General features: G+C 47.0%; 1 protein-coding gene and 1 long non-coding RNA gene across 4 annotated transcripts; one reads left to right on the forward strand and one right to left on the reverse strand.

Moving 5' to 3' along the window:
* Positions 1–450: 450 nt before the first annotated feature.
* LOC149860828 (homeobox protein Hox-B1-like) lies at positions 451–5,986 on the reverse strand. The gene is made up of 2 exons (XM_090056003.1): positions 5,760–5,986; positions 451–1,197 (listed from the first exon to the last, which is right to left on the reverse strand). Exons 1-2 carry the CDS (start codon positions 5,968–5,970, stop codon positions 854–856), a joined length of 555 nt encoding a protein of 184 aa, XP_089912129.1. The 5' UTR covers positions 5,971–5,986; the 3' UTR covers positions 451–853.
* Positions 5,987–6,105: 119 nt separating this feature from the next.
* Positions 6,106–20,942, forward strand: LOC149860829 (uncharacterized). 3 transcript variants are annotated; one of them, XR_016443346.1, is made up of 6 exons: positions 6,106–6,218; positions 9,420–9,556; positions 10,174–10,298; positions 11,501–11,697; positions 19,351–19,510; positions 20,740–20,942. It is a non-coding gene; the product is annotated as an uncharacterized LOC149860829 (long non-coding RNA). The 3 variants fall into 3 exon arrangements; XR_016443345.1 differs by lacking the exons at positions 19,351–19,510; positions 20,740–20,942 and adding an exon at positions 14,561–15,547; XR_016443344.1 differs by lacking the exons at positions 19,351–19,510; positions 20,740–20,942 and having other exon boundaries at positions 11,501–13,840.
* Positions 20,943–24,414: the final 3,472 nt, after the last annotated feature.

Below are 24,414 nucleotides of genomic sequence, written 5' to 3' on the forward strand. Positions count from 1 at the left end.
ATGGCCCCAGCACAGCAAAATGGGAAAGCTTGGCAACAGAGCTGAAAAGGGATCGTTTTCCAAAATAAAGATCGCCCCAAAAAAATCATTCCTCCCGCCCCACAAAAATTAAACATCCGAGCAATGTTTCTGAGTGAAAGACATCATTCCTCCCCCCCTCAAAAAAAAAAAATTAAAAATTGCCAATACAGTTTGTTCAAAAACAATGCAGTCAAACTGTTTGGTGCAAAAGTACCCCAAAGTGTCTCCAGACAAAAATCACAGCAGGGAACTGCTGAAGAACTGATCATAAAAAAACAAGGGAATGGAGTTCTCCTAAACTTTTGAGCTCTATTTTGGGGGATAGCTATTCCTGACAAAACTTTTCCTCTAAATTTACAATTCTTCTGTTTTTTGACTGGCATTGTGTGACAAATTCCCCCCACCCCCTCCCCCCCAACCCATCTCTGCTACATCATTAGCTGACTATCACAACTACAGCATTTCTGCTTAGGCAGCATTTTGGGGGTTTTTTTTGTAATCTGCTTTAGGACTTAGCTGGGGCAATTTGCTTTAATGGGATGCCCATTATTTCTGCATTTGCACTTGCTGAAGGAAAGCTGGTTTAGAAGCACCAGGAAAGCCCCCAGGTGGGAGCCTGGGAACTGCAAGAAATGCTTTTAGAGGGCATTCCCCCTCCCCGCCACCCCCAAAGTCCTTTGCAAGCTTTGGCAGGAGCCAAGCTCTGCGAGAAGCAAGCTGGATGCAAAGAGGCTAAGTGGTCCTGATGGACTGGTGTCTTTCTGGTGCTTTTTTTTCCCTCCACAAGGTGAGAAGAAAAGTTCCAGCACTGCAGAAAGTCCCAGAGGCCCCATCAGATGGGAGGGGTGGTGGCCTCCTGGCTACGGCTAGGGGAGATGGCTGGGGATGTGATGTCCGATTTATCAGAGGGGGACTCGTGTCCGCGGTAGCTGGATGCCCCCCCAAGGAGACCCTCCTTCTCCCTCTTCTTCTGCTTCATCCTGCGGTTCTGGAACCAGATCTTCACCTGGGTCTCATTGAGCTGCAAGGCCGAGGCGATCTCCACCCGCCTGGCCCGGGTCAGGTACTTGTTGAAGTGGAATTCCTTCTCCAGCTCCGTCAGCTGCTTGGTGCTGAAGTTGGTCCTGGGAGAGGCTCCATGGGTCTCCCCAGCAAAGCTGCAGTCCCTGATCTTTGCTGGGGACAGAGAGGGAGAGGCACTTCAACACACGGAGGTTAATGAACAGGTCTCCCACTTCTCTACTGCACATGGACAACACACGCATTGCTTTCCTCAAGCAAGTCCAATACTACACGCATCTACACACACCCATCCTCTTCCTTTCTAATAGAGGCCCAGATTCCTTTTGAAAAATTTATTCCTATCATCATATATGCCCATATTCAGGGCATGCAAGCTACAAGTCATTGGCTGGATAATGTAAATTATATTATGTATGCATTATGCAAAATAATCAGATGTACTACTGCTTTTCTTTATATACAGGCAAGCATATAGAGGCATGTGTATGTATATACACGTGTGTATGTGTGTGTATAGATATGTGTGTGCAAATATATACACATATGTATACACATACACACATATCTATACACACACGCACATAATTATATTATTTTATATTATACGCACATACATACATATTATACATATATTGGGATATTATATATATACATTCATACAAACACACATATATACACACATATGTATATATACAGATACACACATATATGTGTATACACATATATGTATGTGTGTGTGTGTGTGTGTCTGTGTGTGTGCACACACACACGAGTGTATTTGTATATAGGGCATGTGAGTGTATAATGATACACATCCATATTCATATATGGATAGTTTTCACTGTATACACACACACACACAATTATTTTCCTCTGTACAGCAAGAATTACCCAGACACCGCTACACATCGGCATGTGTGCATGTTACAGACACACTATGCATATACATACACTGCACACAATTACTGTTCACTATACAGAACAAAAAAGGAATATACATACCAACATAGGTATGCATATGCACCCATGCACCTATTTTTTATTATATGCCTCCATATTCATATAGCTATGCTATGCATTATATATTAATGATATATGGTGTATCTCAAACATGGCATACCATGATAATTTTATTAGGCTGAGCTACTTATAATGGATATTAAGATATACAAGATGACGGAGCCTCTCTGAGGCTTTCTGGATAAGGAGGGATATAAAAATAATCATGATAACAAGAACAATAGTACGGAATATAGGGATAAGGATAACAGCAACATATGTGCACAGATGCATGCATATACACGTGCACATGTGTGCACAGATGCATGAACACACATACACATGTGCACAGATATGTGCACAGATGCAGGCACATGTTTCCACACATGCACGCACATGCACAATATATGTGCACAGATGCACGCACACACATGTGCACACACACAATGAGCACATAAATGAACAAATGTGCACAGATGCATACACAAGCATAGGCACAACACGTGCACAGATACACACACACACACACACACACATGCACACTTGTATGAGCATGACACATGATGATGGGTGCTCTGCTCCCCCCTACTGCTGCCCCACATCCCCCTACGGGTCTCTGCTGGGCAGGAGGATTTGTGTGTGTGTGGGCGGGGCTTAAAAGCTTTCCACCCAGCCAAGTTTGCCGTGGGAGAACACAGCAGCTACAGAGTTAAATTTTTTGGGGGGGGAGGGGTTGGCCTCCCCTGGAAGGCTAGTTGGGGGTGGTATATATGTGTGTGCACACGCACGTGGAAGGGGGTTGTAGCTTGCCTACACGTGAGTGTGCATAGGCATGTCAGAGCGTGCGTGCTGGATGTGTGCAAATGTATGTGTGCACATGTGAGTTAAGGGTGGGGCTGCGTGTGTGTAGCATGGATCTGGGCACGTGTGCGCTGGTGTACCTGTAGCCATGTGGGTGCACAAACATGTGTGTACAGGGGAGGGCTGCGCGTGGTGTGTTTCTGTGCACGTGTGTCTGCCTGCGTGTGGGTGAGAGGCCAGGGCTTCGTAGGGCGGTCTACATGGGGCAGTGCACACGTGTGTAAGGCGTGTCTGCCTCTGCCAGCGTGTGCACGTGCGCAGTTGTGTCTGCATGCACAGACATGTCTATGCGTGTGCATGCATGTGTGTGTACCCCCAACACTTTTGTTGCACAGGCGCTGGGACTTTCCCGGTTGGAGTTACTGGGCAGTGTTTTTGCAGAGAGGCTTTTAACACTGGTTCAACATCAGCTCCCCCCACCTGCATCTACCGTCTCCTCCCACCTCCCCACGCGTGGGACTCCCAACACTTTCTCTGGACCCGCGGGGCTATGCTGCCTTGCCCCCTCCCCAAAACCCACCAACAGTAGGAGCTATTTAAGTCTTTCTCCCTGGCTATGAAGTGCACTGACCCCCTCACCCCCCAAAAAAGCAACAACAAAAAAAGCCCCCCCCCAACAACAACAACAAAAGACATTGCTGTCCTTATTTGCCTTTTATTTTCTGGTCGTGCTAGTTTTGCAAATGATCCACCAACGGTGTCTAGGCTTGGATTAAAAAAATGCAAAAATGAGGGGTGGGGACGGGACTGCTCCATAACAGCAAAACAAGTAGCAACAATGTCATAGATAGATAGATAGATCTGCCTGAGATACACAGATATATAGATGTGTATGATCTAGATCTCTCTGGCTATATATCGATATATCTAGTTACATGTATCTAGCTATAAATATCTATATATCTCTATATCGATATATAGAGATATATAGATAGATATCTAGATCATATATATCAATGTATCTCTCTTAGCTATCTTTATCTAGATACAGATATAAAGGTATAGGTATCTATCTATCTATCTGTATGGGGGCGGGTGACGATTCGGCGCTTCCCCTCCCTGCCCCGGAACAATACGAGGCGCGAGGTGGCGATGGGACAAAGAGGATCCCCTTCCCCCCTCCAAAAAAAAAAAAAGGAAGGGGGGAAAGAAAAAAATAGCCTGGAAATAACGGGATCGCGACGCCGTTGCCTCTATTATATTACTATTTTGTGCAGCTTTTCTCGCACCCCCGGGGGAAGTTTCTGGGTGCAGATCTAGAGAGAAGGGGAGTGGGGGAAGTGCACCAAAGTCCAAAGGCCCTCGCTGCCCCCCTGCAAAGTTTCAAAGTGGTTTTATTCGCAGAGCAAAGGCTGCAAGGTGTCTGCTCGCAGCTCCCACCGCTTCCAGGTCCTCCGGGAGCAGCGATGCCGGGTTTCAATCCGAATTAGATGCCGTGAGTGAACACTGCCCGCGTGCGCCGGGAGCCCGCCCGGGCTCGCCCCGGCCCGGCCCGGCCCCTCCAGCGCGGCCACTTGCGGGAGGGCCAGTGCGGCGCTCCGGGGCCCCGAGCCCCGGCTCCGCCCGCACTTTGCAAGGGGAGAAATACAGGCATCGGGGGAGAAACTTTGCAGGGACATTGCATTGTCGGTGTTCGTGTCATTAAAAGTTGGAGAGATCTAGATCTGGTTATCCACGGCTATAGCCACACGCACAGCTCCCGGTGCACGGCGTGGCGGACAGTTAGCAGAGAAAACAATCTCGAGGAGGAGTACTCATGCGGTTTTTTTAAGGATTATTACCGATTTCTTTCGGAAAGATTTAGGATTGCTTATGGATTTCTCTAGGCTTGCTTATGGAAACCTTTAGGGTTTCTTATACATTTCTTGAGGATTACTCATGGATTTCCTTAGGGTTGCTTACGGAGATCTTTAGGGTTGGTTATAAATTTCTTTAGGGTTGCTTATGGAAATCTTTAGGGTTGCTTACGGAAATCTTTAGGGTTGCTTATAAATTTATTTAGGATTGCTTATGGAAATCTTTAGGATTGCTAAAGGACTACATTCTTTAGGACTACGTATGGATCTAGGATTACTTAGGGATTTCTTTTATTACTGCTTATGGAAATCTTTAGGATTACCTATGGAACTACTTAGGATTGCTTATACATTTCTTGCGGGTGATTTGGGGATTTTGGATTACTTCTGCGTTTCTTTAGGCTTGCTTCAAGCAATCTTTAGGATTGCTTACACATTTCCTTAGGATTGCTTGTGGAGCAAAGCTCCGGATGTACTTGGAAGTTGGCGAGGCATTTGCAGTGACCCACCCCTAGTGCTTTTCTCGACACCTCCAGAACATGGCTAACATGTTGCTGAAGAAAGTTAGAAGCAAATAATCACAATAATAATAATAACAACAATAATAATAATCATAAAAGTAATAGTAACAGTAGTTGTAGCAGCAGCAGCAGCAACATCCCGGGGGTTTGCTAGGCAAAAACTCCGGGTGAGTTGTGCAAACGCACCGACGTCTTTTTCTCTTTTCTTTTTAGGGAGAGACCAAAACTTTCCCAGCGGCATCTCCGAGCCCGCAGCCCGCCTCGCGAGGCCCGCCGGGGTCGGGTCGCGGGATGCATCGCACGCCTGCTTGGCGAGCCCGGCCGAGGGGCGAGCGGGTCCCTGCTCAGCCCAGACCGCGGGGAGCTCGCTTCTTGCTTGCGGGCAGCCGGCAAAGAGATGGGATTCCCGCGCCCACAAAAGCAAGAGCCTGGGACCCACCCGGCCACCGCCAGCCCCCCGAAGCCCCGGCTCTGGGCCGGCCCCCGCCCCACCTCCCGCCCCCCGAAGGAGCGGGAGCCCCCGGCGGCCCGGACGCACCTGGCCGGGGCGGGTTCCTCTGGAGTCTCATCCATTCAAAAGTTGCTCCCGCGGCGTCCCGGGAGAGGCGGCTCCGCGGGTCCCCGCGCCCCGCCGGGCCGCGCTCGGGGGCGGCGGGGCGGGCGCCGGGGGGCGGCGGGAGGCCGGGCCGGGGCTGGCCGGGCCAGCGGCAGGGCTGCGCCCCCCAGCCCCGCGCGGGGTGCGGGTTCATGGCCCGCCCATGCCAGGCGGGACCCGCTGCCCCTCTGCAGAGGCGCGGGGGAGGACCGGGCGGCTGAGACGGGGATCCCGTGGCAACGGGGATCACGTGCCCGGCTCCTGGCCAATGGCCAAGGTTCACTGCGAGGGGGACTCGGATGAGCTAATGGCAGCAATTTGTAACTTTCAGGCTCTCTCCGGGCAATCGCGGCGGGGAGACGCGGGTGGCGCCGCGGGCGCGGGGCATGCCCCCGGCCCCCGGTAAGTGCGCCCGCCCCCGCTCGCAGGGCAGCCCCCGCCCCGCTCCCGGGGTTGGCGGAGCCTCCTGCCGGCGGCAACTTTCTGGGGGCCGTGGGATCCCGTGGGGGTGCGTGAAAGCGGGGGGAGAAAACTTGAAACATGGAGGAAAACACGCGGCTGCTCGGGGGTCCCGTAGCCCCGGTCAGGAGTGGGGGGCGCCGGGTCAAGACTGCCCAGCCCTGTGGGGAGCCGCTGACCGCGGGGGGAGGAACAGCCCCTCCCCGAAGGGCCTGGAGTTTGTTTGTTTGCTTTCTTCTCTCGCTTGCTTTCCTATAGCTGACTTGGAGCAACAATTGTGCGGCCGGTTTCAGGTTGGTTAAGCCGTCTAATGCTCTTGAGGAAAGGGAAGGTCTCTCTGCAAGGTCACCCGCAAACGGGCGTGGAGGGCGGAGTGCTGGTCCGTGGTCCGTGGTCCGAGCAGGGTTGCCACTGCCACGTCCTGCAGGACTCCTAATTCGCCATCTGTGCTCAAGTGACTGCAGCCGCCATGCCAGGGGCGGTCGTGAGGACCTGTAAGGCAGCTCTTCAGACAAAAATATTCCAGGATATTGGGGGGGGGGCAGGGGGATGCTTCCCCTTCTCCCATCTAAGCTGAGTTCACAAAGCGTATGTTCTTATATAGTTTATATAGTCAGCCTATAAGGTGCACATCTACCCTGCCTCTTTCTCAAAGCCACATTCAGCTGCTCTGGATATCTTCTCTCCCCCCACCCCAACTTTTCTTTGTTGCTTTATTAATAAAGGAGGTGAAGTAGTAAAAGCGATTGATAGTGTCTCTTTTTTTTTTTTTCCCCTTCTCAAAGGTAAATCTCCTTTGGAACAGTAAGTGGATAAGAACAAGTTATTACTAATTATTACCCAGCTTTCCATCTTGGTAACTTTACAGCCAGGTGGATTCAGTTTTAATTTAAGTGGAGGTGGATGTATTGGGTGGCTTCAATTACAAATTAGGAGAATGGAGAGAACAAGTTATGGTTTCTTGACTGATACGGGTTTTTGAAATGCATTTATGTGCTTGTGCGCATGCGCATGTGACATATATATATATGTCTGTGTTGTGTGTGTGTGTGTATATATATATTGTGTGTGTGTGTGTATATATATATTGTGTGTGTGTGTGTATATATATATGCATGTGTGTATACATGAATATATGCATGTGTATATATGGGTATATGTGAGTGTGTGTGTGTATGTGCATCTATGTGTATGTGTATACACACACACATTTAATACAGTGATCCTCAAATTAGTCTTTGGGAAAAGTCCATTTTTTCTAGGACTGTTTTGAAACCGTTTAATACATGATGCTGCAGAGGTTTGGGTTTTTGGTTTTTTGGAAGCCAGCAGCCTTTAGAGATATGTAAAAGGATGTTCTGTATGAATTTTGACTGAAAAAAAATTGAACCCCAGCTACAGGCAAATACATGCATGAAAAAACTCAACTCCTGAAGCACTCAAACTGGTGTTTTCTTTCCAAATTGCTATTCCAGGCACGTAACACCGAGCCGAAGGATGCTGCATCCAAGAAATATTAATCTAAATTACTATTAATAAGGGACAGCTACAAGTTAATTGGTATTAAAATAATTCATTTCAATTTGTTAATATTAAATGAACAGAGAGCACTTTTGCTTAAAACGCGCTCTTGTTCTGTCTTTCCTGGTAGCTGAAAAAAAAAATTCTCTGCAAAGAGACTTTTCCTAGCAATGGAGATTTTATTTGGGGTTTGGTTTGAGTGCCCCTGCCCTTCCCCCATGCCCCATCAGAAAACCCCCGGGTCTGATGATGGCAGAGCACAGTTCCCAAACTCACCTGAACGACTAGAAACCGGAGCAGAATTTGAGGTGGGCCCCTGTGTTTTTAGTGGCGTTCTAGCCACCATCCCATTCAACCTCCCCCAAAACCTCGCCCAGTCTCCAAGGAGAATTTCCTTGTCTCATCCTCTGAGTCACCTCTTTTCCTGGCATGGGACACGGGTACAACACCATCAATGACTGCATGAGCTCTCCCCACGTTTGGATGCCTTTTCGACCACTTGAAAGTCTAATAAAATATTTAAGCCTTGTATCCTGCTATTGATTTTATGTAAAAATGTTTGGCTGGTGGAATTCATTAGGTCCAAGTTCTCCCCCGTCTTCAGTTGCCCCGTTCCCCATCTGTTTACTTCCCGTGGAGCCAAACAGAGAGCGGCATTTTGATTAATATTTACAGGGTTCTGTCTCTTTAATTCATTCAGCAGCACTCTCCTTTTGCTTGTCAACTGAAATCTGGATGCAGATGGCACCTAGGAAAGCTAGCACAAGCAGGGGAGGCGGGGGGCGGGATAAAAAGAGTCTTTGTGGCAAGGACGTGAATAAAATAAGTGTCTGTAGAGCACTCAGGGCCTCAGTGGCTGGACTGGAGAAGTTGTTCAGACAGGCTTGTTCTAAGCCAAGACACGTGGCTTTTTGGATCCAGCCGCGCCACATACGTATTAATATCTGCTGTGCCAAGGAAGAGGCTGGACACGCACTGGTCCAATGGTTTGTCCTGGTCAGGCTTCTGTGTAGCTCACTGGTACCTGGACCCCATCCATCCACACTGTCTTCCTCGACTGCAAATACAAGGTGCCGTTTCATCCTGGCTTCTGCCTGAATTTATTGCACGGTGGATGTGTTTGCAGCACAGAGAGGGAGCAGGGAAAGAGGAGTAGCAAGGTGCCAGGATCCGCCATTAACATCAGCTCCCAGGAGGAGTCCAAATATTTAAATTGCTAATCAACTAAGAGCTGTCACCTCCTAGCCCCATGTTTGTCTTTGCATAAAGAAGGGCAGAAAAAAAAATCCGCTAACAAGAAAAAAGAAAGCAAGGCAGAGATTTCCCCCAGCACTTTGAGTGGGACCTCTGCCATCGTCATCATGACCAAGGATACGTTGAAGGTGTGGGCCTTTAAGAAGCTGGGTGGGTTTCCCTTGACGTCTTTTGCAAAACCAGCCTTGTTGCACTGCGAGCCATGAAATATATGCTTTCTGCCAAATTAATAGACGCTTAAAATCTAGTTAGGCTGCCATTTTTCACGAAACGGGAGCCTTTCATTCTTGAACCGAAGACACATTCATCACTGTTTGCATGTAAGACCCCAACCACGCTCTTTAATATTAAAGTTCAATATTTTATTAGGAGTTGGGGGCTGGGGAAGAAACTGGAATGGATTCGCAGAGACACTTCGGCGTTTTGCAGTAGATATCGCGCCAACCAGCTGACTCGTCGAGGAGAACTTGGCTGCTGCTCTGTAGTTCTCCTTCTAAAGTAAAAAGGTGGGTGTTTTCCTTTCCTACCCCATTCTTCTTTCTACTAATTGGGACTGATTTCATTCATAACTTAGGGGGAGGAGAAGTTATTCTAGTGCCTACAGTTCTTGCACTTGGAGCTGTACAAACACTGAACAAAATGATGACCCCTACTCCATAGAAGCCCTTATTTGCACACTCTTATTTGTGTCGACCCTAGAGAGAACACCAGCAGGCTCTTCCTATGCCTGAAGAAGCGCGCTTGTGCCCTTGGCAAAGAACATTTTTTCCAACTATTCAGTTGGTCTAATACACAGTTACCCAAATAACCTTGTCTGCTTATGCATATCATAAACTTGATGGCTGGGCGTTGTTCCAATTATGATTTTTTTCTATGGGGTGATTCGCGGTAGTAAAACTAAGTTGGCTAAAAGCAGTAGTAGCATCACAGCTTGAGTATAAAGCCCCCCAGAGTCATAGAGAAGTAGGGCTGGAAGGGACCTCCAGAGGTCATCTAATCCAAGCTCCTGCCCGAGGCAGGGTTATCCCAATCCAAACCATCCCAGACAAGCCATAATCTAAATTCTACATAAGACTGCCATCGACATCTATGCTTCAAAATTCTTGCCGCTTGTATACCGCAGCTGGAGGCAGTCCTGGCTTCCACCCAACCTCATGGATTTTGGCTACACTGGAAAGTTGCCTCCAAAGCGAGGAAGTCATATGGACCCAAGGACTTGCGGCTGGTAGAGTTTCCCCTACATTAAAGGTAAGTCTACAGTGCAATAGCTACAACTCTGCTTTGGTGACGGCTCTCATGGCCTGTCTGGGGTGGTTTCACTGGTGTATTTCTGGCTGTGGAGTGCGTGATGGGGGTAAGTGGGTGAGAAGTGCTTGGGGACATCCCACCCAGAATACAGGGTCACTGAGATGCAGATCTACCCTGAGGTCAGGATGTCCTACCCTGAGGTTGGCCGATCTACCCTGTGGTGGGAAAAGGGGAAAATCACCACATCTCCTATTGTCAGGATCACTAAATCAGACTTGATCATGAACCAGAGGAACGGCCTGGATTTGGTGACAGAGCACACCCCCAAATCCCCTAGCTCACTATATATTTGACACCCAGGGCTGTGTGATTCTCAGGCTGCATGTTTGACATCCCTTCTGTATAGCAGTGTAGCTTGGGCTGTTCTTAATGTGTTCACTCTTAGGGCTCATTTCTGTATAACGATAGCAGTAAGACAGAAGCAATTGCTTCTGTAACTGGCAGAGACCCGGAGACACTTCTGTAGAGTAGACCGGGCCTTACATGTGCTTGCTTGAAAACCATGAGTAATTTCAGTGGCAATCATTCATGGTAGCAAAGACAAGTACAGGTGTTTGCAGGGTCTAATGGCTTCTCTGCATAGAGGAAATGGACCTGAATAGGCATTGCAGAATTAGCTCTTCTGGAAAATCTCCTTGCATGGATGACTGGAATGAAAGCCTCTCTAATTATAGAAGCAACAGCACCTTTCCCAGGTAGACAGCACGACTGAAATAGTGTCAACAATGAGAGTATTTTAAAGGAGAGTTATTCTGGGATTGCTACTTTGATGGGGTCTTGGCCTGCTGGGGAAACAACAGGTGTGTGTGGCCCTGGGCTGAGTTGGGGGTGAGGGGAAGGGAGCAGTGAGAGGTGATAAGCCCAATCAACCATGGCCACAGACAACTCATGGTGGGTTTCTTCTAGGCATCACCACAGACAGGAGCTTTCTAGAGGACTTGAAGGAAGATGATAGGGTGTCTTTGGGATTTTTCTGGGGTCCACTTCCAGGCTTGCAGAAGGGGCTCAGTGCATGGGGTTATTCATTCCCTTTCTATGAAGTTCCCCAGCCCAAACGGCGGAGAGACCCATTCGTAACTCTTTCCCATGCACATGCTTTGTTCCTCAACTGTTATTTCTGGTCACCTTCCATTTCCATCAAGGTGTTTCCACAGCCTCTGAGTACCCGGCACAATCTGATTTGAGATTTGCCTGAAAGAAGAAGGCAGTGCCTGAAGCTTGCTCCGCTGTGTTCGAGTAGAAGGATGATGTGCCGTGTCCAGCATGGCGATCTGATTGTCTGCCGGCGCATGGAGGCACAGGAAGATGCTGGTGGAAAACACAATGCAGCATTGACAAGGTTCTCTTCATTTTCCTCCCCCTTCTCTCTGCATAAATGAGTCTGAAGAAATTGGCCTTTTTGGAGACTCGATTGATGTCAGTGTTCAAAATTTCTTTTCCTTTCCATGCAATTTTTTTCTATGAATTGTGATTCCTCTTTCAAAACAAAAGGAAGGATGGACTGGGGATGATAGATATTGTTTCCAACCTGGGCATAGAAACAGCATCAGTTGGGTCTATTACTGTTGGGTTATTTGTGGCATTTTATCTTACATATATCATACATCTGGGGAACGGGGTGGGGGTCTGCATGGGGATGGATCAGTAGATGCTTTAGTAATAGAAGCCACTCTATGAACCAGGATGGATGGGTACAGGAACGAGCCCCATTGGCCTGTGCATGTGTAAAAGAGAGATAAGCAAAATCATTAGGATGAAGTAGTTGATAAGCAAATCTTAGCAGCACCTTTTACATCAAAGCATGCATGCAGGTAACAGTCGGGCTGTTCCCAAAGGCCACTGATTGGAAACGAGTTCACAGGTGTCGCAGGTCAGAGGTGTCCACCCATACAGTGCCTAGCTTTCCAAGTTAATGGTCACCTTTTTGCCATTGAAGTGCTGAGGCTCTGTGACTCTCTGTACATCTGCCCACTTTGGGGTTTGAACTGCATTTAAATTGTTGTAAGTGTTAGGTGTGTCCATACCCAAAGGGAGGAACCAGTGTTGCATCCAGCGCTTGCTGCTGTCGGATGCAGTTCTCTGGTAGATGTTGGTCAACTTTGCATCCAGCCACACTAAGAAGTAAGCAGACCTGGCCAACCATTACTGTTGAACATCTCCAAATGGACAATGAACTTTTTTACATACTCCCTGTTACCACAGTCATTGAATGCATCCTGTTCTTGAAGGCAAAGAGTTCTTTCGGGTGATATCTTTAATTGTACCAACCAGGTGATTGATATAGACGTAGGCAAAGGTATTGGGGTATCCTTCCTTAGGCCTCTCTGCATATTGTTGGTGCAATAAAATGTCCCCCCACCAGAATTCTTGCCTTTCGTGTATTTTCCAAACCATCACAGCAACAACATCACCGCAGCACTCCTGGTCTTTAATGCATTCATCCACACAGCCTTCTGTTGTATCAGGCCAGCACATTGTCCTCATTTTACACATGGCGGGGAACTGAGGCCAAGACAGTAAGGGCACCCACTTTTCTGATCTAGGTGCCTAAACTCAGCACTTTGTTGGGGGGAGGGACATTCATTTTGGGAATTACTGACTTGAGACACCATAAGCCTCATGGTTACATGGGAGGCACTTCTTGAAAATCAGGTCCTTTTTATTTACTTCGTTCTTTCAGAAAGAAGGCGCGTGTCTCTTCCAGGGCATGTTGTATCCAAGGTACCTTTTCTAGGAGGAGCTGGTAGCACCCCACTAAATTCCAGTTGCCTAAGACCTTTTAATTAAAAAGATCTGTATTTGAGAATCTCTGAAGTCCAATTTTTTCCAGCAAGTCTTTTGAAATGCAACAGTAATTCATCCTCAGGTTAGAAAAGGGTGTTCTCTTGATCCTCAAAGTCTGGTTTTCTTTCCTAACAAGTGTTTTACCAGGCAAGCCCCATTATGTTCTGTTTGACTTTAGAGCGGAGTTTTGTTTAGCATTGTCTAGGTACTTCGTATAAATGCAGTGAAGAAAGGAAGAGACAGTTATATGTATGGTATATATTGTGTCACCCAGAGCACTGTATCCAGGTCTGCCCCCCCACACTTCAAGAAAGATGTGGACAGTTTGCAGAGTCCAGCACAGGGCAGCACAAATGATTAGCTGCAAGACTTATGTGGAAAGACTGAAAGTACTGAGGTTATTTAGCCTGGAGAAGAGAAGACTAAGGGTGGATTTGATTACAGTCTTCAAGTACCTGAAGGGTGATTATGGAGAGGATGGAGATGGGCTTTGCTCTGTGGCTGTAGGGCACAGAACTAGGAGCAATGGCCTCAAGCTGCAGCAGAAGAAGCTGAGGCTGGAGATTTGGAGGAACTTTCTGACTATAAGTGTGGTCAAGCATTGGAAGAGCTGCCTAGAAAAGTTGTGGATTCTCCAAACTTGTAAACTTTCAAAAGCAGCTTGGAGAGACACTTGGAGAGGATTGTTTAGTCCGGGATGAGCCTGCCTTGAGCAGGGGGCTGGACTAGATGACTTTGTGAGGTCCTTTTCAGCCCTACTTTCCTATGATCCTAGGTATGTATGGTATGAATGTATGGTAAATACATATGGCTAAGTTGTGCCAATGCAGAGGGCTACTAAGCAAAGATGAACTTCCAGTGTGAATGGGAAATTGTGGAACAAGACATCACCCACAAGCTGGGCAGTGTTAAGCATGATTTAAACAAAGATTATGAGTCGTTATCCGTATTAAGGACGTGGATTCATTTTAATGACCCCTTTGTTCCTATAGCATCTTTGCTTGTATGTCCCTTCCCTCTCCCCCTCCCTCCTGCTTTCCCACCTATTGTATTTTAATGACTCGCTGCACTTTATACTCTGCTTTGTGCTGTCCTTTCACAGCCCCGATGAAGTGAGCTTGGGTTCACAAAAGCTTGTGCTGTGTATGGCTCTATATCCATACCAAATCCCTATAAAGGTGCATTTCTACACTGCCTTCTGACTGGTTTCAGACTCACATAACTAACTACTACTCTAAAGCATAGTAAGGGCCTTGTTACACGGTAAATTGAAGTGGCTTCTGGAACTCTTAACTCCTGGATTAGCTGCACATTGACACCTTTAAGTGGCTTAAAGCACTCATTATTCACCTTAAAGTTATGCCACTCCAGGGAGGGATTATCTCTAATCTGCCTAATTTTGTTCCTGTTCCATCAAGGTACAGCCACTCTCTACAGCTATTCTGCTCAAGTTGAAGTGCTTCAGCATCCCAGAATGCAGCGGCCCCTCCTGAGTCAGGGCCAGCAGGACGCCGGGCACAGCGGGACTGGGCATGGTGCCTCGCCACCCAGGGAAGTCAGACAGAGTGAGAGCCTCTAGTGGCAAGTCACGCAGCTGTGCAGGTGCAGGACAGTTCAGAGATGGTTTTTCATCTTTGGGTGTGACTGCTTCACTCAGCTGAACAACACTAAGCCGATTAACTTTTAGGCGATTTACACCAGAAGGTGTAACAAAGCCCTTAATCTCTGTAGCCAATGGCACGTAAGGGAGTGAAGTACCTGCATCGCATTCACCTGCCTTTGGCTTCTGTGCCTCAGTGACCAGAGACACATTTCCAGCTGGATCAACTGGTGGTGGCCTTTAGCTTGGCAGAGGCTCCCGCCCTGAGAGCGGTAATGAGGCATCTTTAGCCACGTCCGACTGATCTCTCCTAGGGCCTATTGCAATTCCAGCTACCATCCTCTGGTAACAAGAGCTACCATCCAACTGGCAGTTTCAACTCCTGCCTTAGGCATGAATTAATGCAATGACTTCCTCCCCCTCCCCCTCTCCCCAGTCTTTGCATAATTCTTAATTCACCTGGCACTGGCCCTTTTAAGAGAAGATTTCTCGGGCCGGCAACAGCAATAATAATAATAATAAAAAAGAACCATCAGAAAGTCGCAGTCTAGCTGCTTAAATACATTTTATGGGGTGATTAGAGAGAAAAGCATCCATTTGAGTGCTTTATTTTTATCCCATCTCTGCTCCCGCAAACATGTTCTTAGCTCTTCCTGTCCTCATTAGTAGCTGACTGAGTGTTAGATAGAGTTACCATTTTAATGGCTCCAATAGACTGCAGTCCCCCACAGCAAAACACTTCCTTTCCCATATTACGAGCTGCAGGCTGGCCAGTTGTCTGCCTCGTAGTCACTGGAGTGTGTTAGGAGACTGGAGAGAGAGAATAAAAAGCAAGTTATCAAGTGGAAATGTCTTATTGCAAAGTCATTTGGCTTTTTATTCCACCCCCCACGCCCCCACACCCCCGAAGAGAGAGAAGGAAAATCCTTCTGTACAAGGATGTTGCTATGATTGGGATTGACATCAGTGTGTAGCAAATGCGCGGAGGAGAATTTGGGATTTTTGTTCTCTTCCCAGACATTGAATTCACCCTCTTCATGCTCCCTGTAAGGTACCAGAGCTCAACCCATCTTCACACGTGTTCTCCAGGCCTGATCATTAGAGCATAGATTCAGGACCACTTGGATATAACATCTAGAAGTATGGAGGGGAAAGCTGGTTGCACAAAAGCCTCTTGCTTTTCTGAAGTACAGTGATTTGTTCCCATCACTTCCCTGGGCAGTCTGTTCCACTGCCTCATTGCTCTGACAGTAAGGTGGGAGATCTCGTCTACATTTCCTTTGTTGCCATTTGAAGCCGCTGCTTTACAGCTTGCCGTTTGTGGAAAGGGAGAACTGTTGGCCTTTTTGGCAGCATATCAGATATTTGAAAACTGTCATTATGTCCCCCCCCCTCCCCAATATCTTGTGCAGCTGCATTCTGACCCCTTTAGCATTTTATTGTCCATCTCTGGACCCTCTCTAGGTTCTCCCCATCCTTAAACTATGGAGCCCAAAACAGTGCACAATACTCCAGGCTTTGCAGGCAGCATCTTTGTGCAGCATGCAGGTGATAGGGGAGGGAAAGGGCAGCATAGCGGCAGATAGGCCAGGGAGCAGAAAGCAGAGCAGAAAATCAGGCAAGGGAAAAGGATCGGCGTGGTTCCCGCTGACTTTTTGATAGGAAACGGTGGGGGTGGGGAGTTGAAAGCACTTCCTTCCCAGTCGCCATCTAAGGGAATTAGGTGCCTTCATGTCAAGAGCTTTCCATGCGTCTTCAGTTGCGCTTGCACATCCTAGGATTTTTTCAAATCATCCCGAGGGATTTAGATGCTCAGATGAATAGGTTGGGAATTTCAGGAGCGCTCCAACAGCTTTGCAAGGATCACATGCCTGCAGTTGTGTTGTCCTTTCAGTGAGATTTAGACACTAAATGTTATTGATTTAAATCTTTGACACCCCTGATTTAAGCCAGTGGAATTTAGCCCCCTGGGCTGGATTTGGCTCACAGGTCTCCTTTCTGGCCCTGGAAGGGTAGGAATTCAGTTGAATCCCCATCTAGGAAGCCCTGCTGGGGATATGTCAGCAGTGTTAGGGGACAAACAATGGCTATGTTAACCCCCCCCTTCCCCCTGCTGCCACTCACCCCATCACTGCTTCCAGGCCTGGATCAAGGCCCCGGGGAGGTTGACACCTGTGGCTTAAATTGCTCTGAAAACAGGACATGGGAGCTGCCGTTGTGACTGTAGTTCATGCCACCAAGCCAGCTCCGCTGCTGAGTGCCACGTGGCAGTGGAGCTCCACCTGATTAACTAGAAATCCTCTGGGTTTTGCACCAGTGCTGAGATCCCTTTCCCCTGGCTAATCCTGCTCCCTGTACCTGAGGGAGCTAGTTTGAAGCCAGCCACCATCATGACAGCTCCTTCGTCATGCAAGCAGTTCTTGATCATGACTGGAGAACTACTGAGCTGTTTGGGTTCGAAAGAGGTCCCTGAGCGATCAGCTTGGCCCCATCACAGCAGAGATGAACTCCATTATTCCTAAACCATCCTCAACAAATGTGTCTCTCGCCAGGTGTATCTCCAGCAAAGCCAACCCCCGAGCCGCTCTTGACAGCGGTTCCATTGGCCTAACTGTCCTTACAGTGATCAAGTTCCTCCTAATGTTTAGCTTAATTTTTCCCCGCTGCCACATCAGCTCCGCTTCTCACTCACTTCCCCTTCAGTAACGAGAGGAATGGGTCGCCGTCCTCATTATAGTCACCTTTCGCCTATTTGCAAGCGGCAACGGGGTCTCTGTGCTGTCATCTTTCCTCCAGCCTGAACATGCCTGGCGCGCTCTCAGCCTCCCGCAGGGAAACGAGTGTTTTACAGACCTTTCAACATTTTTTGTGTTCCTCTTCTCTGAACTCTCTCCAGAACGTCTGTAGCCTGGGGGGAGAAATGAGGACCTGGGCTTACATGTCTGATGCAGGCAACATTTGTCCCCAGGTCAGTAGGACAGGGGTCATATTTTCATCTAGGTTTTATCCGCATTTTTAGGGGCCATAAAGCAGTGAGAAATGAGGCCTTAGTGATTTAGGTTCCTGTGTTCTGTTTCATGGGCAGGATTTTCAAAGCACAGAGGCTTAGGGGCAACCTGCGTCCTTTTGACTTAGGTTTGTGTTTGCTACTTTTGAGGAGGGGGGTCCTAAATCACTTAAGCATCTCTCTAAGAGCCAGGTTTTCCATTTAGCTTTACAGAGCTAGACTGATTTATGCCATTGAGAATCTGGCAACGTCTGTGGGACCCCAAATGAATTGGGGAATGATTACCATCCAGAAAGTTGGGAGGGGTTCATATAGGGCGCATCTACATGTGCATTTAAGTGTGACTAAATTTAATGTGCATTAAGCTAATGCACATTAAATTTTTTTTTTGGCAGATGTCTACACGTGCAGAGACTTGGCACTAAAGTTAATGCACTTAGTACTAAAGTTAGTGCTAAGTCTCTGCAGCCCTATGTGCCCCTAGTTGTTGGCTGACCTGGCACTAAAGTTAGTGCCAGGTTGCATCTACACGTGTGTTAATATGCATTAACTAACTGAGCCTAAATTTGAGACCTGCATTTGCAGGTCTCAAATGTAGGCAGTTATCCTCATTTTGCTATTTTTAATGTGCATTAAGGGTGTACACATGTAGATACGCACCCACAATGTGCATTAAATTAGGCTAATGCACATTAGTGTGTCTCATGTAGATGCACCCATAGTCATGTATGTTCAATAATGAGTAAGTATATTTACGCTCTTCAGTGACAGCTGAGCAACTAACTTGTCTGCATGGCACAGTTTCACTGGCACTGAGCTGCTACCATTTTAAAAATGGATATAATTAAGCTAGCACAAATCCCTGTTTGTTGCTGGGGCATGAGTGCCGTATTCCTTTGAATGTAAAACACAGTCACATTTTTGATGTTCAGTTTAAGAAATAAGACAACTAAAACATCAGATAAAGATATGTCTCTGGTGCATATAAGAGCTTTTTACTCTTTTTTTTTTTTAAAGTTGAATTTTAGACGCAGACCATTTGTGGTAGAAGTATTTCATTTTTTTGTTTATCTTCCTATTTGGAGAAATGTGGTGGTTTATGTTGATTTAACTTGCATCTCTCCCCAGTGATATAAGGACAGTTTTAATAGGGTTATGCAGAAGTTTAAAATGTGTCGACCTATATCACTTTTCAAATCCGTGACTCTAGACTTCAGTGGATAACATCTCCATTCTAGGCCAGATCTTAAATTCCTTCCTCTTCCACCCTTAGTACAGTAACAAAATACACTTCCAGGTGGATATAAAATTGTAATACTTGGATTTTGCCTCTCAAATATTTCGTTTTTGCAAGGGGCGTCATAATATAATTCCAAAGTCCCACACAAAGCTGGTGCCACCTCATATGCGTTGGTGAAAATCATTGATGCTGGAAGTAAAGACCACTAAAACTGGTTTAAAATAGGGCTATTTTTATTCCAGTGTTATTGGACTCCTGTATGGATTTGGGTGGAGGGGGGTGTATTTTGGACGTAATTTTTTTGCACGCATTTGTGTTTTGTTTGGGGGTTTTATTTTACAGAATATCCCTTGTATTTCAGTGTTTACACATTGAATGAGGATAATGAATGCCAGCCCAAAATTCTCCAATGGAAAAAAGCTGATTGCACAAAACCCAAATGTTTTCTGGGAATTTATCCATTTCAGTCAAACTTGCCATGGGGGCTTATCCAAGACATTTCATTCTGCCTATAGCAGCAGGTAAATCCAAATGAGCTGGATATGAGTTAAAACAGCAGAACTCAACATAAAATGGCCCAGTTGTACAGTGATGAAATTACTTGTTAAAGGCAAAAGGCAGTACTTTTGGAACAGGTCAGGTTGTGAAAAGAACTGAGATTTTTTTACTTTTTTAGTCTCATTTTAGGGGGTAAAACCAGATTTCAAAATCCCAGCAATTTCTGGGGGATGGGAATGCCAAAGTCTGAGCAGTTCTAGAGCTATTAACCGTAACAGATTCCTTTATTACGGGCTTTTCAGCCACAGGTCTCTCAGGAGAGCTAAGTGTTGCCATCCATGTTTTTACAAAAGAGGAAATTAAAGGACAAAGAATTGGCCGCTTGCTCAAGTTCAAATTAGAGAAGACAGTGGCACATCTGGGAATAGAAGCCAGTTTGTTCTGTAGAGGAAGGAGGGAAGATGTGAGCATTTAGGACGGTCCCTAGCTATCCCAGGCAAAAACATCAAATAACTTGCTACATCAGCTAATCAAGCTCTAGTTTGGAGTGCATCCGTTGGGTGACGTTGTAAACAAGCAGTAGCTGTGGCCAAGAGGTTATGATGATAGATTCAAAATCAGTTGGGGTTCTCCTGTATGGGTTTGAATCCTATGGGCTGGGGCATCTGTTTGAGTGGGGCCGGGCTCTTTTGATAGAGCAAGGAGCAATGATCTCAAGCTGCAGCAAGGGAAGTTGAGGTTAGATATTAGGAAGAATTGTCTCACTTGTCATTGGCTATTCCTCAATGTATGCTGGGGCCTGGGGATGGATTACTGATGACTTTTAAGGTGGCTGAGGAGTCCTATCCATGCTCTGCAAGTTTTCCCACTGATATAACAAGTGGTAATAAAACTTTCTCACTAGGAGGGTGGTGAAGCACTGGAATAGGTTATCCAGAGAGGTGGTGGCATCTCCATCCCTGGAGGTTTTTAAGACCTGGGTGGACCAAACCTTGGCTGGGATGATGTAGTTGGGGCTGGTCCTGCTTGGAGCAGGGGGTTGGACTTGATGTGCCCTCCTGTGGTCCCTTCCAACTCTAATTTCCTCTGATCCTATGACTTAGCTAACAGCCCTTAATATGTTTTTATGGAAAGAAAAAGGGAAAGCGCCTTTTCTGTCTTGCTGCAGAGAGGAGGACACAGACCATTGGCTTGAAGTTGCAGCAAAATAGGTTTAGGTTGCATAGGTGGAAAACTTTCTTCTCTCTTACAGCAGGGAGGAAGTGGAACAGATGCCTAGAGAAGTTGTGGAGCCTCCATCACTGGAGGCGTTCAAGAAGAGGTTGGACAGCCACTGGTTGAGGGTGATATGTCTATGCTCTGCTGTGGGTATTTTCCAGGCTTCTGGGCTTTGCTGGTTGCCCCCTCCTCTTTTTTCTCCTCTATTTGTCTGAGTGTTTTAAAGCCTTCTTCAGAGGTGTTGGCTGCAGCCAAGGCTAGGGATTTTGGGTGGATGCTCCTGCTGGGACCAAAGCCAGAGAGGTTCCTGGCTGGAGGGTCTTAGTCTTTTGCTCAGGATCAAACTGATCACAGTCTCTGCGGTCAGGAAGGAATTATATTGGTAAGGACTGCGGGGGTTTTGACTTCCTCTGCAGAGGTGGCTGGGTGGGTATGGCCCCCTGCCTAGGCTGTCGTGAGCATATATTAACACCCCTTTTTTTCGAAGCACATCTGGGAAGTCAGCACCAGGTATGCGTGCTTTCCCAATGTGAGAGCAAAAGTATTCTGCTTCAAAAAAATACCCTGAACTGAAGAATAAAAAAAAACAACCCCCTTCGCAAAATTCAGAGTGCAAATGCAGATGGAGAGCATTGTGTGCCTTTTGAAAACGTGCTTTCTGTTTATTTTAGATCAGAGCAGCTTTCCACAAAATCTCTGATGGAACAAGCCCAGACGCTGACCTCGGGCTAAACGCGGGATGTTTTTCAAGTGCAGGAAAGAATTTCTCTTATTTATTTCTTTTGAACGTTGCAAACAGAAAGAATGCAAGAGAGGAAAGAGCCAGGGGAACATGTAGCAATGAAAAAACCTGTTCTGTTGTGGTTGGGAGAGATCAGTAAACTCTGAATCCCCTTCTGTATCTGCTCCCGGAGTTTGGGTTGTATAAAGATACAGACTCCTTCTGCCTCCGCCAATAAAATATAGTACCCAGAGATGGGGGTGGTGGGGGGTGGAAAATGCTATAAATTTCCAGTATTTATACAAGAAGATGAAGTGTATGGCAGGCCAAAAGGCGCACACAGTAATGCGTTTTACATAGCGCCATAATGTCCCCTTTGTGTTTGGAAGGCTCTCCATTGCGATCTGGATTCCCTTTGGTGCACTTTGTCAGCTGGCCTTTTTATTTATTTATTTTAGGCTGGAAAGTTTGGATGACAAAATATGGAGTCAGTTGGATCTAGCCAAAGTCTGCTATTTCTTACTTTCTTTTTTTCCCCCCTCCCTTACTCTGCCTTTTATTATTGTAGCAGCTTTGAGAAATGTGTCTTGGTAGGAGCATTGGTGTATTAATACTTTCCACCTGCTTTGTACAATGCTATTTTAGGAGTGTGTGCGTGTGTGTGCATGTGTGTGTGTGTAAGTGTTGCCAACTCAAATGATTTTGTTGAAAGTCCTGTGCTTTTTGGTGGAGTGTTTCTTTTTTTTCCCCGTCAACTCCCCCATTGCCTGAACACCTGGAGTGATGTGACTATCTGAGAATCCCTGCGCTCATTAAAAGAAAAAAAAAACAAGAAATGTCTATCTCCCTGGTCACAAAGAAAACCTTGAAAACAAGCCCAACGGCTCAAAGAAGGAAAAAAAAACCAGAAGGCAAATAAAAACAGCTCAGAAGACTCCAGAATGGAGCATTTAAAAAAAATAATCCCATGATTTTAAACCAACCTTGTAATTCTGGAGCAGCGGGTGATGCCAATATTTACAGGGCACTGAAATGCATGTAATGGCAACCTGCAACTTCAAGAGCCACCTTGTCTTTTGTCCGTGCCCATCCTTGACACTATAATACAGCTGTTCATGATCCATTTGTAGCACCTAGCAGTTTTACCTGAGATTGGGGGGCGCTGCGTATAGCAGACAGGCCTGGTCTGAAGCAGCTCGCGGTATAAAAGCAAAACTTTGGAGAAGTGTATTGTACAATAGCTGGGAATGAAACTCAGCTCCAGGCTCCTGGCCTCCTGACTGGACTATGTCGCCTTTCCAAATAACCATCATGGGATTATATAGGCAACTCCCCGAGTTTTTTATTCTGACTGCTTACTCTGGCAAGCTTCCACTTGAAATCAGTGGGAGTTTGCTGTGAGTCAACACTGAGAAGAAGCAGAGGAAAGGTGTTGTCACTTGGAAGGCAAAGCCCTAAATGCGGGAAGCAACTGGAAAAGAAAAGGTCTTGCTGCACTGTACAACATGCCCATGACACACAATGCAAACGTGCCTGCATGCTGCATGTATCAGTTATGGATTACAGCGCACCGACTTTACATCAGGGAGGCAAGTGCACATTACTATTACATTTTAAACCCCCCTGGATTACTGTATAAATCAGACTCAACGTTTCATATTTATTTTAATGAATGCTCTATGATTTATCTCCCGGGGGATCTCCTGGACATTTATATCTAATTCCTGGAGACTCCAGGGCAATTCTGGAGGGTTCACAACCCTAATCACATATCCCAGATCTTTCCTTGTGAAGCAGCTTTCAATGAGGGCCAAGCTACCTTGCATTTACTGCAGAGTGACTGTGTGCACACAGGCAGTTATCAGACAATAGTGGATGCTCTGTCATTTCCCCCCCTACCGGTGGTAATTTGTTCCTGTAGCCACACTCTCCGGCACCTAAAACAGGGCTGAAGTGGACTTTAGATGCCTAAGTGCAGACTTCTGATACCAAATCTCTCTGCTCAGCAGCTATCTGCATCTCAAGGCAATGCAAAAAACAAGTGCCGAAGTCTCCTGGGAGGTCTGATCTAGAAGGGGTGGCCTGAACCTGCCTAATGTCTGCTGACAGATCGGAGCCCTTGCAAACGTGGTTGCAGTTTGGGGCCATCTTCTGCCTGAGGGAACTCAAATCTGCATCTCTCGGGGATGCAGGAGCGAGGCTGGGAGACCTGTGTTATGCATGAAACAGAAACCAGGAATAATACAGGGACTGAAATCCAGAACTTCCTCCTCCTTGTTAGGCGCCCAAACCCCCTAGGCTGCTGCGCCAGGTCCCCTCCCTTGCACGTTCTCCTTCTGGTCCCGTGAATCTTGCGCTGCTTCCTGCAGCGTGGCGCAGCTCTGACGGGCAGGGTGGAGAATGTCTCCATCCAGCCCAGCTTCATGGAGCCGGTAAAGAGCTGGGCTGGATGGAGACAGAGAGAGAGCTGGTAAAGGCTCTCTCCTGGGAGACTTGGCTTTGAAACCCCTTAGGCTGAGGCAGAAATGAAACCCAGCTCTCCCAACCGGACCAGTGCTCATTACCCAGTTTTAAAGGAACTCGGTTCGTTGGAAGAGGAGCTGTCGACCTGTAGACTCTGGGCTCTGGATCTCAAGAGATTCCTCCTTCAGTTGTGGAGGAGGGTTGGAGTTCAGACACAACTCTCTGCTACCTCTACACACCTTCCCCTTCACCTTGCTGGACCTTGAAGCACTTAAACTGGTAGATGTTTCAGTGATGTAGCTCAGGGTGACCTGCTCTGGGTTGCACCTCAATTCGGTGGAAGGGCTGGGAAAGGACCCAGGAGTCCTGATGTGGGCTGCCAGCAAGACAATAACAAAAAAGGGGTGGAAGGTGGGTAGAGTAGGGTCTTAAAGAGACTTTGTTGTGAGATAAGGTCAAGCTATTAAGTGGATCCCAAATGAACTTTAGCATGTGTTAGATTTGGAAGGGGAAAACCCAATCCTT

The sequence above is a fragment of the Crocodylus siamensis genome, chromosome 6, assembly GCF_052110815.1.
Source record: "Crocodylus siamensis isolate JL-2025a chromosome 6, ASM5211081v1, whole genome shotgun sequence".
NCBI lineage: Eukaryota > Metazoa > Chordata > Crocodylia > Crocodylidae > Crocodylus > Crocodylus siamensis.